The 17258-nt window shown below is 41.8% G+C and overlaps 2 protein-coding genes across 6 annotated transcripts in view; one reads left to right on the top strand and one right to left on the bottom strand.

Moving 5' to 3' along the window:
- The window catches only part of DLGAP2 (DLG associated protein 2), a 438256-nt gene extending 424863 nt beyond the window's left edge, over positions 1-13393 (bottom strand). For both annotated transcript variants that reach the window (XM_079325551.1, XM_079325552.1), the window contains exon 1: positions 13239-13393. In XM_079325551.1, coding sequence (XP_079181677.1) covers positions 13239-13256 — 18 coding nt within the window. In that variant the 5' untranslated portion in view covers positions 13257-13393. The remainder of the gene's footprint in view (positions 1-13238) is intronic.
- A 160-nt stretch (positions 13394-13553) lies between these two features.
- ERICH1 (glutamate rich 1) overlaps positions 13554-17258 on the top strand; it is a 65698-nt gene continuing 61993 nt past the window's right edge. For all 4 annotated transcript variants that reach the window (XM_079325641.1, XM_079325639.1, XM_079325638.1 and 1 more), the window contains exon 1: positions 13554-13680. In XM_079325641.1, coding sequence (XP_079181767.1) covers positions 13659-13680 — 22 coding nt within the window. In that variant the 5' untranslated portion in view covers positions 13554-13658. The remainder of the gene's footprint in view (positions 13681-17258) is intronic.

Below are 17258 nucleotides of genomic sequence, written 5' to 3'. Positions count from 1 at the left end.
TCCTTTGACTGTGAGAGCAGAGGCAGAGGAATGGTGATCTCCATAAGCAAGGCAGGAGCACTGCTTTACACAGCCCAGCATGTGCAGAGCTCAACCATGTAGTACTAGGACAGGGGAATTTGTAACAGTGCAGGCAAGGAAGATGCAAACTGGGATTTTACCAGCACCTGACTTAGGCATGGGCTATGTTGGGAAGGAAATGACCCCCACAGGGCTACCCAGACCTGGACTTGGAGGACTTCCTGACCCACACAAGGAAGCCAGGGAGAACAAGGTCCAGTACTTTGAGGAACGTATCCTAGAAGAAAGGGAAGCCTGAAATAAAGCAGGCAACACCACACCTGCACCTATTCCTACTCATGCCTTTGAAAGACTTCAGAGTGAGGTTTTGAAAGACTTCAGTGAGGTTTTGGTGGTTCCAGTAAGCTGATCTACAAAATGGAGCTATTAATTAGCTAATGAAGGTTGTCATAGCAGGCCTAAGACATGCAATAAATATTGAGGGTCACTGGATATTTTTCTGCTTATTTAAACCATATCTTATATTTAAAACTGCTTATTGATTTCACTTAGACCAAAAATAATTTCATCTTCTGAAGCACTATTTAAAATAGATCACGCATTGTCAGCTCTTTCAAAGGAAATTTCTAAAAATGGTGGAAAAGCACTTGCAGCCCTGTACAGGATAAACACTAAATCTGTCCCCCTTCTTGGTCTTTACTGGAGCTCAGCAGAGAGGATTGCTGACTGCACTCTTCCCAAACACTGCACCCGGATGAGAGGTCAGTGTTCCAGTGGCAGGGCGAGCTTTGGAGCTGGTAATTGTGGTTTGGCAGTGAAATGCAATATGCTGCCCAGCTTCAGTATGCCCTGAAGGCATCATCTTGGATGGAGAAGGCAGAGATCTTCAGGTGCCACTCCTCTCCTAGACTCCTCCTTCAGGTTTCTCTGATGCCAGCAGAGGAATGGTCCAATGTACTCCAGTAGTTCTCATCATGCCAGTGACTGGGCAGCTTGCAGAAAGTTCACAGATGGACAACACACTGACAGAAAAATGGACGTCCCCACTTGCAGGAAACTACAGATGGCCACAAGCCCCAAAGATGGAACATTCATCAACAGTGCAGTGGTAGGGCAAGAGCCACTGTGCCATTCCATGCCCTGCTGTTCTGGTCTCAGGCACCTGGCACACCATCAGTGGTCATCGGTGGAAGGGGAGGCTGTCAAACAAAGGGGGCTGCATTGTTTGGGGAGAATAACTGGTGATGCTCTCCCTTCAGCCATCAGCAAATAGCTCAGTGTTTTGGGGTATTTGGCTACTTTTCTGACAGAAGCAGATGCTTTATCCCAGTTTCACATTACAAGAAAAAAATAGGAACATGGATTATTTGTTCATAAACAATACAGAGAAGCTGAAAATACACCTTTCTTTGTAGGCAGTTTTTTTTCTTTTTTGCCTTTATGACTTGAAAATGCACATGCTCGTAAAAATTTTGCTCAATGATTTAATATATGCAAGTCACCTTTTCTGTGGAAGGCTACAGTGTAAACAACTGAAGTATGAAACAGCCCAAATACAATGTTAAAACCCAAAACCCTGCTCACAGCAAGGTGTGTGCTCAGGGATGTCTGTGCTAGCTGGCACATAAAAACTGGGTCTGGATTCAGAGGCAAAACCTTCCTTGTTCACCTGTAATTCAAATGTCTGAATTAAAACATTTCAGATATTTCAGATGGCTGGGAAGCAGGCTAATTTTGAAAGCTAAATACAAATAAGCAGAAGTCTGAGAAACTGATAGCTCAAATTTGCACCTAGCCAGCACAGTGCTCTCCAAGCACACCTGAAGAGTACTTTATATGTGCTCATTTATTATAGAAAATAAAAAATACAAATGCATTTAAATCTCTAGGATCCATTAGTTTTAAATTTGCCTTACCAGTGAAGTTTTTTCATCAAAGTCAATGGTTATAGTCAAGTACTGCCTCTTAAAGAGCTCCCCTTGGTGCAGTGGCAATGCAGGTCTTGGGCAGGATTTGGTTATGTGCAAACAGGTACCTGGCATTATTAAGGAAAGTTCAAGATACCTGGGGTGGGCAGATTTGTATCTGCTGGCAGATACAGCACACGGATTACAGGGGGCCCTTGTGGAGCAACAGCTGAAGGGCAGAAGTGTGACTGTCTCTAGTCCCTAGCCTGGCCCTGGGCTCTTCACCAGAGGCAGGGAAGGGCCACCTTGGGGAGCTGGTGCTCCCTGGGCAGTGCTGGATGCAGCCAGGTCTGCACAGGCACCTTGGGGATGCTGCTGCACCTAAAGTGATGCTGGGCACTAAAGGGAGCCCAGCTGCATTTAGTCCCAGCTGTAAGCCAGAGCTATCGAAATGCTGCCTCCTGTCAAAATGAGGATGCTGAGTTCTCAACACCATGGAGTCAAGCACAGGTAAAGCAAATAAACTGCCATTGTGCAAGAGAAAGCCTGCAATATCCATAGTGACCAAACCACAACCAGGAACAGAGGTTTCAGCCAACCCTTTCACTGCATCAACAAACTAAATGAAGGCCCAAGTTCTGCCACAAACATGGAAGATATTTTTACATGAATTCACAAATATATATCACTTCTGATGAAATTTCCAAGTTGCCTGCTGTGGGAAAAAAAAAAAAAAAAAAAAAAAAAAAAAAAAAAAAAAAGGGAAAAAAAAAAAAAAGAAAAAAAAAGTTAATATCATGGAAATTCTGAAAGCTGTTGTTTCCTGGTGACAACAGGCAACATTCCAGGAAATTATTTTCGTTGATCTCTGAATAAAAATTTCATGTCATGAGTGAAGAAAAAATAATTTTATACATAACCACTAAATGACCTTATATCATATTTGATTTTTTAATGAATCAGTTCAACTGTGTTTTCATCTTCTAGTTAATGAGCTTTTTCATATATTTTTTAACAATTAACTGCCTCCATATGAAAAAAGGTGAAATTATTACTAATTTCATTTTCATAATGACTATATGAATACTTCTTTGCTATTGCTCAATATCATTAATTCTGTATTATCTTCTGACTTTCCACTTAATTTGTTATACTTTAATCACTTTTTTTCCAGTTGGAGTATTTAAACTACTCTTAAAATTTCTAGTTTAAGGACACCAAAGATATTGAAAACTTACTGTTTGGTCTGCAATCTTCCCTCTTTCTCCTCTCTCTTTTGTAGAACGTATATAAATGCTTGGGAAAAGTCACAATTTATTGCTTATATATACAGTGAATTTTTCTAAAAGGTTTATGGTGTATAGATTGAAACAGATTTGTGTTAAAACAATACATTAAAAAATCTATCAGAAAAGAATATCAGAAAATCCTCTAGGTCAAACTACACAGGATTAATAGCTACAGCCAAATAAACAGTAGTACTGGACAGTTAGAGTAAATTTTCATGGGTACAGCTTATAAGAAAATGCATCAATAAGATATTACAGAACAGTATTTCAGTGTCTCTACTATTCCTATATAAAGGGGACATCTTGCATGCACATTTATTGCTCTTTTTTTGGTAATTTCCTTGCAAATCTCTCAGATGAGATTTCACCAGTGGTAGTGATTACAAGAGCCGGACATATTTATGAAGGGAGGACAAGGCTGAAGGATTTTATGTTTTGCTCTGAAAAAAAAAAAGGACAACTAATGATCACATTGAGGTCTTTCAGAAGAGAATTCACATGGAAACAGCCGGGCTGCCAAGAATACTTTGCTCCTTGTGCTCTAAAACCAGAAACTCAGGAAAATTTTATTCCATTGATCAAGAGAAGCACAGCTTTCATGGCAAATTTCAGTGATAATAGCGAGTAAGATATTTCTTGAGGGTAACTTGGATCAGGCCAATGAAAGATGTTGAAAAGGAGACAAATTTTATTTATCATTATGTAGAATTACACAACTGAAGTTATTAGCATTTAACTTCAGATAAATTTCTTTCAGTAAATGTCTTCTTGGGTTTTGTTGTTTTGGGTTTTTTTTAATATAAGTTACCCTATTTTATGAGCAATCTTTTTTCCAAGTAAAGAATGATACAAATGTATCGTGGCAGCTATCTCATATCAGCTGAGCCTTTTCTATAAATTTTTATATATCAAGATACATTAAGCAATAGTGATGTCTGTTTACCTATAGTCCATGAAATTTTATCTTGTACTCATGAAGACATTGCAGTCTGTCAATCTTGCATGATGCAGTTCCTACAATGAGTGATACCACAGGAAAGGGATCGTATGAAGCTTATTCCTGCCCCTTACATATAACCAGAACAAGACAACCAAAGCAGTCGTCCCCTGTATTGCCCTCTTAGGATCTCTCCAGTGTTACTTTCTGACATTTTCATCTATATTCTTGGTCATTTGTCTTCTTTTCCTCTGGTGCCAAGCAGTACCACATGTTTTCTTAAACCCTTCCATAATACTCTCCCTTTTTTTCCAACGTTAAGCTGGGTTTGTTCCTGTGTCAGTTCACCCTCCAACTCATAGACTGCAACATGAATGAAGTGCAGGAAAACTCAAATGTAACAAGCTGTTCCTGGAGCACTGATGGTTCTAGCAGTGAAGCAAAATGTTAGATTTTATTTCCAGGCTGTAATCAGAATGTAAGGCTTTACATCTTGTGATTCTCAGGTATCACACTACTTTGCTAATCTTCAGTGTCCATGTTTGAGTAACAAATGGACATTTTTCAGTACATTTGAAACAAAATTCCATCCAATTAGGAAGCATACCACAAAGTTTTTAAAATAATGGAGTGCAATTTAAATAAATTAACAAATGCAGAGAAAACATTCTATTAAAGGAAGTTTGAAAAAATTCATTTGTATCTTTCTTAAACAAGTGAAAAGAAAAATGTATTACATTACTCAGGAGTGCAACTAAACAGAAGATTATTCACAACCATGCCAGGAAAGCTCCTGAAAGAGAATGCCATCTGAATGTGATATGCTTGTACAGGATAAACTTTTCCATTTTATTGATCAAAGCATTATTCTACAGTCTAGAATACACTGAGCTTCTCAGCTTTTTATTTTGCTTTTTCTGCATAATTTTTAGAACAGCAATTCATGACAATTTTGGAAAGTAAAAAGAAGTAGAAAAATCCCAGGAAATGGATCACTGACACTGATTTGACCTGACACTGGTTAGCAAAGTAAGTGTGCTGCATAACTTATCCACAACTAAGAGTATTGGAGAGACTTCCACACTACTCTAAATCATAAACACAGTACATCTTAAAAATAATAATATATCAGATGAGACATTTTCTAGGGTATGCAGAATATCAAAAAGCACCATAAAATGGAAAAGGTATTTTGAAATAAAATAATTAAGGGGGGGGGAATAAATACATGTAAGAAAAGATAATTCAAAATGAAACAATATAAAAGAACATTAACTGCACTATAAATTACCTCAAAACTGAACATGCATTACTATATGAGGCATTTTACTGGTATACATAAGAACATTTTCACTGATTTCTGTCACCTTTAACAATTTATTTTAGCTGTAAAGAAACAATAATGGGGGGAAAAGAGAAAAAACTCTGGGAAGCATCCAAAATTAATCTACCAGTTTTATTTTAAAAGAAAAAAAACACAACTTCAAAATATTTAATTTACTATTTAGATCTGTTTAATACTTTGGTCCTGTATTTCCTTACTTTCAAAGGTCACTATGTGCTTTTGAATTCATAAAGTAATGTATAACTTTCTAAATCTTGTTGCAGCTGAAACCTTGCAGTGTAGATAGCTCAAATTTTCATGAAAAAGGTCAGTGCAATATAAAAATGCATCATTTTACTAAAGGAGATGAGACTGAAAAGTAACATAGAAACTATTTTTCCCTTAGAAATGCTGTGTGAAAATTTTGAGGAGTATATTATAAATTATCACTTAAGAAAACTGTTATCAAATTTGTTACCATCTAAATTATTATAAAAGTATATGATATCATAACTAATTGCATTCCTTTTCACCTTCATAAAAAGTAATTTCTTCTCAAACACCTCACTTGCCATACTCACCTCTTGCATAATGAATAAGAGCTGACATATATGGAGATGGGAGACATTAGGAATCCAATACAATTCAGGACTGGCAACAAAAGTAATGCAGCATTCTCATATGAACTGCAGCCTTTTTTTCATATAATGCTATAAACTGCAGGACCTTGTGACAAAATTACTCTGATATACAAATTGTAGTAAACGGGAGTTTAAATAACTGTCATGAAGGAGCCATGCCTAAGCTACATGTAACATTTTGAATTCTCAGTCTACTAGAACTGAAGGGAAGAAAAGAGCATTTCAGTTTATTCATTTGAATTCAAGAAAGAAAAGGAGTAAATTTAAATGTATGTTAAGTTACCAAGAAAAAAAATAATTTACACTACTTAATTAATCTATTATATATTGAAGCTAATCTCTTAAATACAACAATTTATCTAGCTCTGAAAACTAATTTTGGACTTTTGTGGTATGAATATAAGCTGCAGTAGCTATTCCTAAGTGACAATATTTGTAAACAGACCCTCAAATTAGTGAGATCAAAATCTCAGACTCAAATAAAAATAAATTTATCATGTATACAATGCATAACAGGAACACTTATCATATTTATTTCAATTTCTTACCTTAAAGTAAAACATTTTGGCAAAGATAATCCCAAAATAGCCAAAAACCAGGCCAGATGCTAGATAACAAAGCCACAAGTTGCCATCAAAGAAAAGATCAGTTTCATGTCCTGCTGCCAGAAAGGGCTGGAAACATCAGAGGGGCTTGAACTCTCCTCCAGAGGGAAGGTGAAGCTCTTGTCATTCTTATCAATGGGAGCCCATCATCTTCCCAGCTGGAGGATATTAATACTTCTCACTGGCACGCAGCATCTTCTCACTCTGATGGTCTTCGTAGCCCAGTTTTAAAAAAACACACATTCTTAAGTCTATGTGTTATAATTTCCTCTACATTGTGTTATCATGAGGAAGCCTGGCTAAGAATTGAGACACAGTTTTTTCAAGACATTTGGTTGTACTTTTCCATTTCCTTTTCTAGCATTAGAAGAAGACCCAGATTCTTCTTGTAGCTTTGACTATGAAGGATTTGAAATGCTGCAGGGCCAAGAGAAGTGAATCAAAGGGATAAAAGCAAACATTGTCCTTCTTTCTGCTCATCAGGGAAGATAACTGTTATCAAACTATAAAACTAAAGAATATATTGGTTCATTTAAGTGAAATCTGCTGTTGCACAGAGGATAAAGGTGGCCTTATACTGATGCTCTTTGGAAAGAATTTCATTGCATGAATGAAGCAAAAGTGTTGTCTTTTCTCTTACTTGACTCTGCTTAAAGAAATTCAAGAGTATAAGAGTGTTTATATCCAAATGACTTATTAAGTCATAAACCAATAAGAATGTGGAAGTGGAAGATCCTCTGGGGTTTATTCCTTGCTCCCCTAGTTTTTGAGTATATAAAATAAAAGGTGTAGTAACTACTTGAGATTCTTTCACTACTGTCTGCTATTCAGGGGAAAAAAAGTGGTTAAAAAGTAGCCTCCCACTTGTGGTGATTGAAGCTATTTGTTCAGTGTTATTTTATAGGCTACCTGTGAAAGTAGAAAGCAGATGTGAAAGCTGAGAAGTTTGCTCTACTCCTCAATGTCAGAAATGCATGGAATAAAACATTAGCATACTTCTGTAATCCTGCAGCTTCATGAGCTCTAAAGCCACCATATGAGAGTGAAATGGTTTGGACAAAGTTTCCTTTAAGGGCAACTTGGTTATTTGCATTTTTAATAATATTGTGTTTATTTTCTGTGAAAAGTCACCAGCTTATCCAGTTGCAAAACTAGGAGAATTGTTGGAGACTGTGGTGTTATTTTATGATATGTAATTTGCATGACATTATTAAGGCGTTTAAGTTTCACAATACAAGCCATACCATTAAAAAGCAAAGAATCACAGGAGGCTTATTCAGTTGATCTCCAATGCACAAAAAAAAAAAAAAAAAAAAAAATTAAGAAAATCAACATTTTTTAAAATGCTAAGCGAAATTGGATTCCAGACAAGCCTGAACAATTAGTTTGCATTCTCACTTTAGGGATTATTAAAAATACAGTATCACCTAAATCAAAGGAGAAAGATAATAAAAATAGTTTTGAATTGTTTTTCTCAGTACTGACCTGCTGCCTTTCCAGGACCACACAGAGGAGTTGTTTCTTGTGAAAGGCAGCACGCCACAGGCTGAACACTGCTCAAGCAGCCTCCCAGCTTCCAAGAATGAAATACTTATCAGAGACACCTTAATTGACCACTATACTACAGTGGTGTTCAATTTCTTCCTAAATCTGTGTCTTAGTATTTTATACTTTCCTAACTGCTTTCAGTGTCATAATCAAGATTTAACCTTTACTTTTTCTAGAATAAACTTTGAAATGCAACAACTTTGGTGTACAGAATGAGATCAGGTCAATCTGACAACACTAAGATGCTCTTCTTTCTTCTGATGTAACAAATTTACTTTTAAAGAGATTATTGAAGATGGAAGATGCAAAATTGAGAGAAGAATTTTGCATGGAGGAGAAGCTATGAAGGACCCAAGATGTGGAGCTATAGATAGACTGAAAGCTCTGGCATATGCTTTAGCTCCTTCTACTATTTGTGCAAAGTCTGAATCTCTAAATTACTGATTTTTGTCTTGTTGGATTTATGCATTTGGTCATATTTTTGACAAGTTCCACTACTTACAATTTAGCTACACACAGTGGTTGCAGGATCTCCTGAAGATAACAGACACTGAATCCCCTTGTGAGATAAAAGCCTTCATCTATGGTATATCTCATGTATTCCTGCCAACTGCTGGTGTATACTACATTTACTATCAAAAGTGGAAAGTCTTTTTACATCACAGAAATATATGCTTATAAAGCCACAAAAAATTTAGAGGGCCTAATGCCAGTGCCATTTTGGAAGTTATTTGCTGTTCATTTTCAAAACTGGCAAGGACAAAGAAACATGACAAATATGGAATGAAAATGCATGGAAGATAAGCAAATTTTATGCATAAAAGAAGTATTCAAGAGAGTACAGTGAGAAACAGATAAAAGCAAAGTGAGACCAAATATATATGCATGCGTGGAAACACTGATTGAGAAATCTAACTGCAGTGATTTCCATCCTCTCATCATAACTGAGCGTGTACTAAATGAATAAACTGCTACTTGACATTTTCTAAATAAATATCATGGGAAGAGTACTTATTTTACTTTAATGAATCATTTTGGCCTCTCCAACAGAAAGTAGTTGTGATGAACTATAATTTGTTCTGGGAAATATAGTTCTATAATGGAGATATATATGGACTGAAATATGAGGAGTTGTGTTCTCCAACGAGTCTACTTTAAAAGAGATTCTGATTCATCCATGCCCACTTCTACTTATATTTGATCATAGCTGTTGACATACTGTATCTGCCATGCTGAGAGCTATTTCTCTACTAGAGGTAAGAAAGCCATATGGCTCGTGGATGACTATGAATTTTTGCAAGGCAAACTGAACTAATATGTGTATAATTTTTTTTTTTTCCTGTAGCTATTCAAACAAAACTACCCATTTACCAAACAGAACATTTTCAATTCAATGGGATATTTTGGCCCATGTAATACATTTCTAAGAACGGAAAGTCTTTTTAAAATATAATCACAGTTGATGTGCTAACACTAACTTTCTGCATTAGTGGTCCTCATTCACCATGCATGGTTAGATATAAACAAATTCACCATACTGATTAAGTGAAGCAGCAAATAAGACTTGTCTTGTTCATGGAGTAGAACCAAAACAGCTGTTTTTGTTTGACTGACGCAGATTCAAGGGCCCCCAATGGTATACCTCATAAAAAATCAGCAGGTTATTCGAGGGGTTATGTTCTTTTTATTACTAAAACTTCTCATAAGATTATCCTAGTTATACAAGGAAATTGCTTTGACTATGTGTAATTAAAAACAGGGAAAAAATTTCTTGCCAAAGACAGTCATAAAATAACATTTTACCATCCTTGTTAAGGCACAAAAAAACCATGCCAATAATTACTCCAAAATCCACAATTTATCCAGGCAAAGCTCACAATCAAGCTGAAATTCAGCCATTCAGACTGCATCTATAAATATTTCCTATCAGAACACCTGCTGTCAAAAAACCCTTTCATAACTGTGACATGATAAGCGGACCAGGACAGGCAATGTTCAGGGGAGGTGCAGAGGGTACCCTCTGGGCAGAATGCTGCTTCATGTCCAGACACAGTGGAAACTGGACATGCAAGCTTTCCTCAGGATCAGGTATGAATCCCTCTATTCAGGGATATGTTTCTTCTATCACACGTACCAATTACTATTGAAATAACTTCATTCATGTCTTGGAACTCATTTAGAATATAACTTTTAGTTTGCCACAATGGACCTTGAAATTTCTGTCTTGCTTTGGTAATTTTTGTTTCAACAACTTGGCATTGCCAACATTATCACTATTTGTGGGATCTTTCCATAACAAATGTGAAATCCCAATCCCATTAAGTCATTATGATTATTATCATTGATTCAGCAAGTCTTGGATTTTAATGTTGTTTTGTGTGTTACATAGACAAAACACATTCTCCTCAACACCTCTGTCAAGAGCAGACTGTTTGCTGATTGTTAAATGCTTGTTTAAAGCATTTATGACTTCACTCTCTAAGTATAACTTCAATTTGCACCAGGAATTTAAACTCATTTCAGAGAAATTAGAAATTCTAGAAAGTTACTAGAGGCATACCCTATACTCTTCTAGTGCAAACTAGATATATGACTAACTAAATGTAAATAGCACTTTATAAGTACTAAAATGAAAAGCTAAAAAAAAAAAATCTAAAATAAAATCAACACATTTATTTGACAATCCTAGATTTTTGTTCATGTATTACTGAGCAATGGCATAATAAATGCATTCTTTAACTTAGGAATATTATGTCAGATCACACAGAGTCTGCCTCGAGCACTCAGAATTAAATCTCCAATGTATAACATTGCAATTCATAAAACTATTAAACACTGTCTGAGTCCATTTTAACCACATAACACACACCTTGAAAAGCATGCAAAATGATGGGGGAAGAACCTTTGAAACATAAATTATATGATCTGCCTAGCACTGTAAAAACAGCTACACACAATAACATTAAAACTTGTAGTTCTGAAAGAAAGTGTTTTGTGCAAACCATCTAGAAATTACTTGAAAGTATTGCTATATTGCTGAAAGCATAGAAATATAAAACTCCTACTATTCCTTTTTACCTGTTTTCCAGATACAACACAAAGATGGAAATGCAATGAATCAGATATGTGAACAGCTGGTACTTCAAATACACGTGCATTATAAAATATTACCATCCATTCTCTGCTCTACCCCCAAGCTGCTTTTTAAAACGTCCAGTACCATCACTATGGCTCCCCTGACACATGCCACAGTAGAAAATATTCAGTTACTAAGACTCCACATGAGATTTCTCCATCGTCTGTACTTGGATCTGCACTCGGTCACACTGAGGTGCCCATTCCCGCAGGATGCCCGCTTGCAGTGATCTGCTACCTAAATGGCTGGAGGTATCCAGTGCTACAAATGTTGCTAGTGCTGCGCTTGTGTTGCTACTGTGAAGAGGAGAAATACAGTTACAAAACACTCCAGCGCTAAGAAGGGCATATGCTTTCAGAGCTGTGATCTTGGGCTCACACCACCTAAGGTGACGGGAGCACTTGGTCCCCTTCGCAGGGCTTTAATTTGGAAGAGATTCAAGCATCACCTGCTCCTAAAGCACTTTAAGTCTGTGTAAGAATGTCCCGTAAGGAAGCAAAATTGGAAACTAACAACAATAGGTTGTCGCCGTAAATTAGAACCCTTTAAGTCTAAGGGAAGTTGAGGCCGAAGCACTTATATATGGATTTATGGCTAAACGCCAAGCTGTACGGCACCGGCACCGCCGTTAGAACTGGGACAGCAGCAGCGGCAGGAACTGGGTTACGAAGGCGACAGAAAGCGGGGCCGTGAAAGAAAGCCCCTTTTCTGTACTTCCCGCCGGCTGGAAGGGGCTCCCCTGCCCCGGACCGACCCACGCCGTCCCCAGAGCAGCGGGTCGGGTCGGATCGGGTCGGGCAGGACCGGCGGGGACCGCCCGCCCCGACGGTGGCGGCCGCCGGGAGGTCTGCCGGCTCCGCTCCGGGACGCGAGGCGGGCTGGGGCGCGCTGAGCTCTCGTTATGACGCTGGGTAATTATTTTATTTCTCCTGCAGACGGTGTTTCAAACGACCGCGGAGGCGCTCAGCCAACGCGCCCGCGAACGCCGCCCTCTGCGCGGTAGAGCCGCCCGAGATCGCCCCGGAGACCGAGGGCAGCGCAGCAGATGCGCCCCGCAGCCACCCCCGCGCTCCGGGTGCGCGCCCGCGGGCGCTCCAGCCGCGCCGAGCCCCGCGCACCCGCGGCGTGGCGGGGCGGGGAGCGCGGAGCCGGGCTGGAGCGTGCGGACTCACCTGCCGCCCCCCGCCTCGGTTGCCAGGCTGCCGCCCCACCGAGCCCCGGGGGCCGGCCGGCCCTCCGGAGGACTGGGACAAGCCTGGCGGAGCAGCGCGGCCCCTCCGACGTACCCGCAGGCTCTCCGGCGCGGCACGGCGGCCGGGAAGGGAAAGGGGGGAGCGGTGCAGGCGGCGGTGCGCCGCCAGCCCCGGCTCCTCTTCGCGGGGCAGCCCCAGAATCACGCCATGCCAAAATTTCAGTCACCCCGGCACTGCGGCCCCGCGCGCAGCATCCCCCTCCCCGGCGCTCCCTCCGGCCAGAGCGGCCACACGGACGGTGCCAGCCCGCGGCCGCCCCGCTCAGCACCGGGCGCTCCGCCGCGCAGCCGTCCTGCCCGGGCTGCGCGGAGCCGAGCCCCCCGCCACGGCCACACCGCGCCGGGACGCGCCGGGGATCGGGGATGACACCGCAACCGACGGCGCGGCTGGCGAGCCCTCGCCCCGCCGCCGGCCGCTCGTCCCCGACGGTGCGGTGCCCGCGGCACCGGCACCCGCCCGTTCCCTCCGCCGCTCCTGCGGAGGAGCCCCGCGCGCAGTCCGGCGCGCCTGCCGCCCCGACGGCGGCCCCTTCCCTCTCCCCCCTCCGTTACATCCCTCGCCTCCCCTCCCTCCCTACCTTTTTCAGCGCTGACATTCTAGAGCATTATTAACGCGGCGGGTGCGGTGCGGGCTGCGGCGGGTCGGGACTGAGGAGGCGCCGGGAGCGGAGCAGCGGCGCGCGCCCAGCGTCCCCCGGCGCCGCTCACCCGCCGGGGCCGCCGCGCGCCGCTCCCCTCGCGCCCCGCGCGCACCCCCGCCCTCGCTCCCGCGCGCGCGGCAGCGGCGCCCCCGCCGGCTCTGCGCAGCCGCGCGCCCCCTGCCGGAGCCCGCGGGCATGGCGCCTGCTGCGGCGGGGCGGGAGGGGGCGGGGCCAACCCAGCCCTGCCGCGGTTCCGCCAATGGCGGCGCTCAGCGCCGTGAGCGACAGCCGCGGCGGCCAACTGGAAGGAGAGCGGGCGCGGGGCCGTGCGGGGTGTCTCGGAGGGGCCGCGGGGCCATGGCCGGGAGCAGGAGGAACGGTGAGACCGCGCTCTGAGGGGCGGGGGGCGGTCGGTTCCGCCGCGCTGCTCCCGGGGCTGGTGACGGAAGGGAGCCGGGGGGCGGCGGTGACGGCCCTGGGCGCGGCTGCCCCCAGCCGAGCTGTGCTCCGGCCCGGGCGCACCGCGCTGCCGCGGGACTCGCTTGTTCCGCTCCTCGGCGCCCTGTCCGCGGGGGAAGCGGTGCGAAGCTGGGCGAGCCCGGCAGCGGGGTGGCGGGTGGGCAGAACTGGCCTGGTCGGAGCCTGGCCGCCGCACGGGCGGGGTGTGGGGGCGCGGGGCCGAGCCCTCCCGACCTCCTGCGCTGCCCCTGCGGCTCGGCGGGGCCGGGGCGCCTTCTGCTGCCGCGAGCTCTGCCTGGCGCTGGGGACAGAGCAAATAGCATTTACTCCTCTAATCATAAAGTATTGTAAGGTGAAACCTCTTTTTCCTCACTATGCACATACACGCGTACTTACTTGTTAGTGGCCATCTGTTTTGGCTTATTTAAAGTGAGTTAGATCGCGTATGAAATGACTGTGGTACTGTGCTTGCGAAGAATAAAATAAAAGCCTTCTGCTATCTACGCACAGCTTCAGTCAGTTCCGTTTGTCAAAATGTTTTATAAGGCACGGCGTTAGAAAGCACAATAATAAAAATACAAGTGTTTTGTAAGTAATATCTCGTTCTCAAGGGGTGTCGCGTGTGGCTGAGCTGTGATAGAGCTGAGTGCTTGCATCCTGTGCCTGGCTTTTGCCTTTTCAGACAGTTCCAGCGTCCTGAAACTGGAATACTTCATGCACGGATAACATTTGAGAGTGAAACTGATCAGTACGAGTTAATGTTTAAGCTATTTGCAACTAGAGATCGTTTGAAGGAGGTATAAAGACACAGTGGTGTTCTCCGTGGTTTCGATGCAGATTCGTTATGAGAAATGGGAGAAGGAGTTACTGTTTTGCTTTTGTGCTTTGGGGATGTGAATTACAAATTGATGTTTTTCTGGAAAAAAGTGAATTAGGAAGAGTGAGTTCATGCATTTGTGAATGAATGGATGACTCTAGAACTGGGAATGGGGGAACTGAATTCTAAAGCTCTCAAAATAGTTTAAAACTGAAGGTCACATAAAGAGCTACTTGTTTTGGTAGCGTGTCAGAGAAAGCTAAAACGATCATACTGAGTGTCTAACTTTACTCTGTAAAGTTTGAAATCATTCATGTTTTATTCAGCCAATCTAAGGAGCGATGATTTAAGATTAGGAAGACAATACAGTGAGAAATAACAAGGATGTCACGTGTTCCTCTGGGAGGAAGTAACAAAACTGGAAGAGTTTAGAACCTCATCTGATCTGCTTCTGCAGCCCATAGCATACATGAATACTGTTGACTTTCTACTGTGAAGCTACATATATTTTTGAAAAGACAGATGTCCTATAAAAGAGCTGAGAAGGAATGTTTAAGTGCTTCTCTTTAAGGTTAGCTTTGCTCTTTTTTTGTGAGAGTATGTTGAAGATGCTGAAGACATATTTTTGCCTGCATTACAAGTGAACAGTGAAGCGTTTTATTTTGTCTGGAACTGGGCAGTAATATAGAATAAATGGCATGGTCAACAGCTTGTAGGTCATGTCAGGTCAAATTGTCAGTGAAGAGAATCTAAGCAGTGAAAATCCAGTGGAGCAGGTAAGTGAAATGCACTTCACTCTGCCATGAAAGGGTGCAACAAAAGTAGTTGAGAAAGTGTTTTTTTGTTTTTTTTTTCTTTTGAGTTTTGTGGGGCTTTTTGTTTTTCACTTTCTCTTGTACCAGTGATTCATGACAAGGCTAGAGGTACTACCACTGTCATCCTGTGTGTTATCAACACGGTATTGATCCTGTCTGGGACAGCTGAAAATCCTAATTTGTTGCTGTTAAACCTTGACAATTGCATCTTGAAAGCTTTGGTCATTGTTCTTGAAAGTTTGTGCCACCCCAAAATAACACTATCATAGTTACATAGGAGATACAGAGTTGTATGTTGATAGAAGTTGTATGGAGAGTGATGTTCCAGCTTCTGAAGGGCAGAGTTAAGGTATTGATGCAGGTGTAGTGTACATTTTTTACTATAATTGCTTGTAAAAAGTGATTGAAAAGTGCTGCACAAGGGATGATCTAGTGGGACAACAGGAGACTTCTCTGGGAGAGATTAAATTGGAAAGCAAATGTAGACATTTGATAGGCATCAGTGACAAATGGTTTTAAATAGTGAATATTGTTTCAAGGAGTGCTGCTTTCATCTCTCAGGTGACTTGGGGCAGGAATATAATGGATGTTGAAATGAGATTGCAGGGCCTTTGTTTTGGGTTTTTTTGTTTTGCTGTTTTTTTTTTTTTTAATGGCCATATCACGTAATAAACATGAGTTCTTGCAGAAAAGCACACAATTTCTTTACTTTTTCTAGTTTCAGATAAGCACTGATTGTTAGAGATCTTGAAGTTATTCAAATCCTTCTCTTATTTTTGTTTTTCCGACTCAACAAATTTTTGGTGAATACTTTGATGTTTTACTGGGAAAAAAATATGCTTTTTTTTAAGTGCATGTGTTTTCTTTCATCATGCACGTTTATCAGTAAGGAAAATATTAATTGCAAATGGAGTTTGATATCTGCATTATTTTTTTTTTTCTGTGAGAAGTATATCTTGTTCCCCCCAAGATTTATTACAGCTTACCAAGATGTAAATGCTATTTGGATTGTAGTTGGCTCAATTACAAGTAGCTGGGGTTTTGTGATTAAATGTAGAAATTAACTCATGTAAGTGTACTTGATTCTGCCATTAAAATCTTCTATAGAAGAGGAAAAAAAGGTTTTTTTACTGACCTTGGTGTTGTGCCTAGGTGAGAAATGTAGTCAAGGAGAAAGACCAGCCAGGTAGTGAAAGAAGCAGAAATGATACAATGGCTTTCTCTTCAGAAAGTCTGCAAGGGGAGCACATGCTCACAGAGCCTGACATGATGTGGTCTCTAAAGTTCTGTGTTTTGTGTAGGTGACTGTTGGGGGTTTTGGGTTTTTTTCAGCAGATGGGAGTGTGTTAGTGTAGGGTTGGTTTGTTCTTAGGAAGTTGGAGCAATTCTTGTGTACTTTGCATTGAGATAGGATGGTCCACAAGTGGTAGGTGGGACTGTTTAAACTTGCTGGGACATATTTAGGAGCAGGTGAAGGAACCTGTGTTACTTAGTAAAAGCAGTGGAGGTGGTGGTGTGTGCCATTAAGATGTCTGTAGTTGCCTTTTTAAACACTAGATTTGCTCTTGTCGTAAAATAGATTTCTGGAATCTATTACCTCCAACCAAAGCCTCTCACATACTCACCTGCTACTAGGATGAGGGAATCAGAAAAGGAAAAGTGAGAAAACTCACTTGGTTGAGACAAAGAGAGTTTAATAGGTAAACCAAAATCCACACAAGCAAAGCAGAAGAAGGAATTCATTCACCACTTCCCATGGGCTGGTAGGTGTTTGGCCTTCCCCAGAAAAGCAGTGCTCCAGTACTTGTCGTGGTGACTTGGGAAGGCAGACACCATCACTCTGAGCATTCCCTACTTCTTTCTTTC

The sequence above is a fragment of the Erithacus rubecula genome (assembly GCF_903797595.1).
Source record: "Erithacus rubecula genome assembly, chromosome: 2".
In the NCBI taxonomy this organism is placed as follows: Eukaryota; Metazoa; Chordata; class Aves; order Passeriformes; family Muscicapidae; genus Erithacus; species Erithacus rubecula.
Note: the sequence above shows the minus strand (reverse complement) of the source record. Positions and strands in the feature narration are given on the sequence as shown.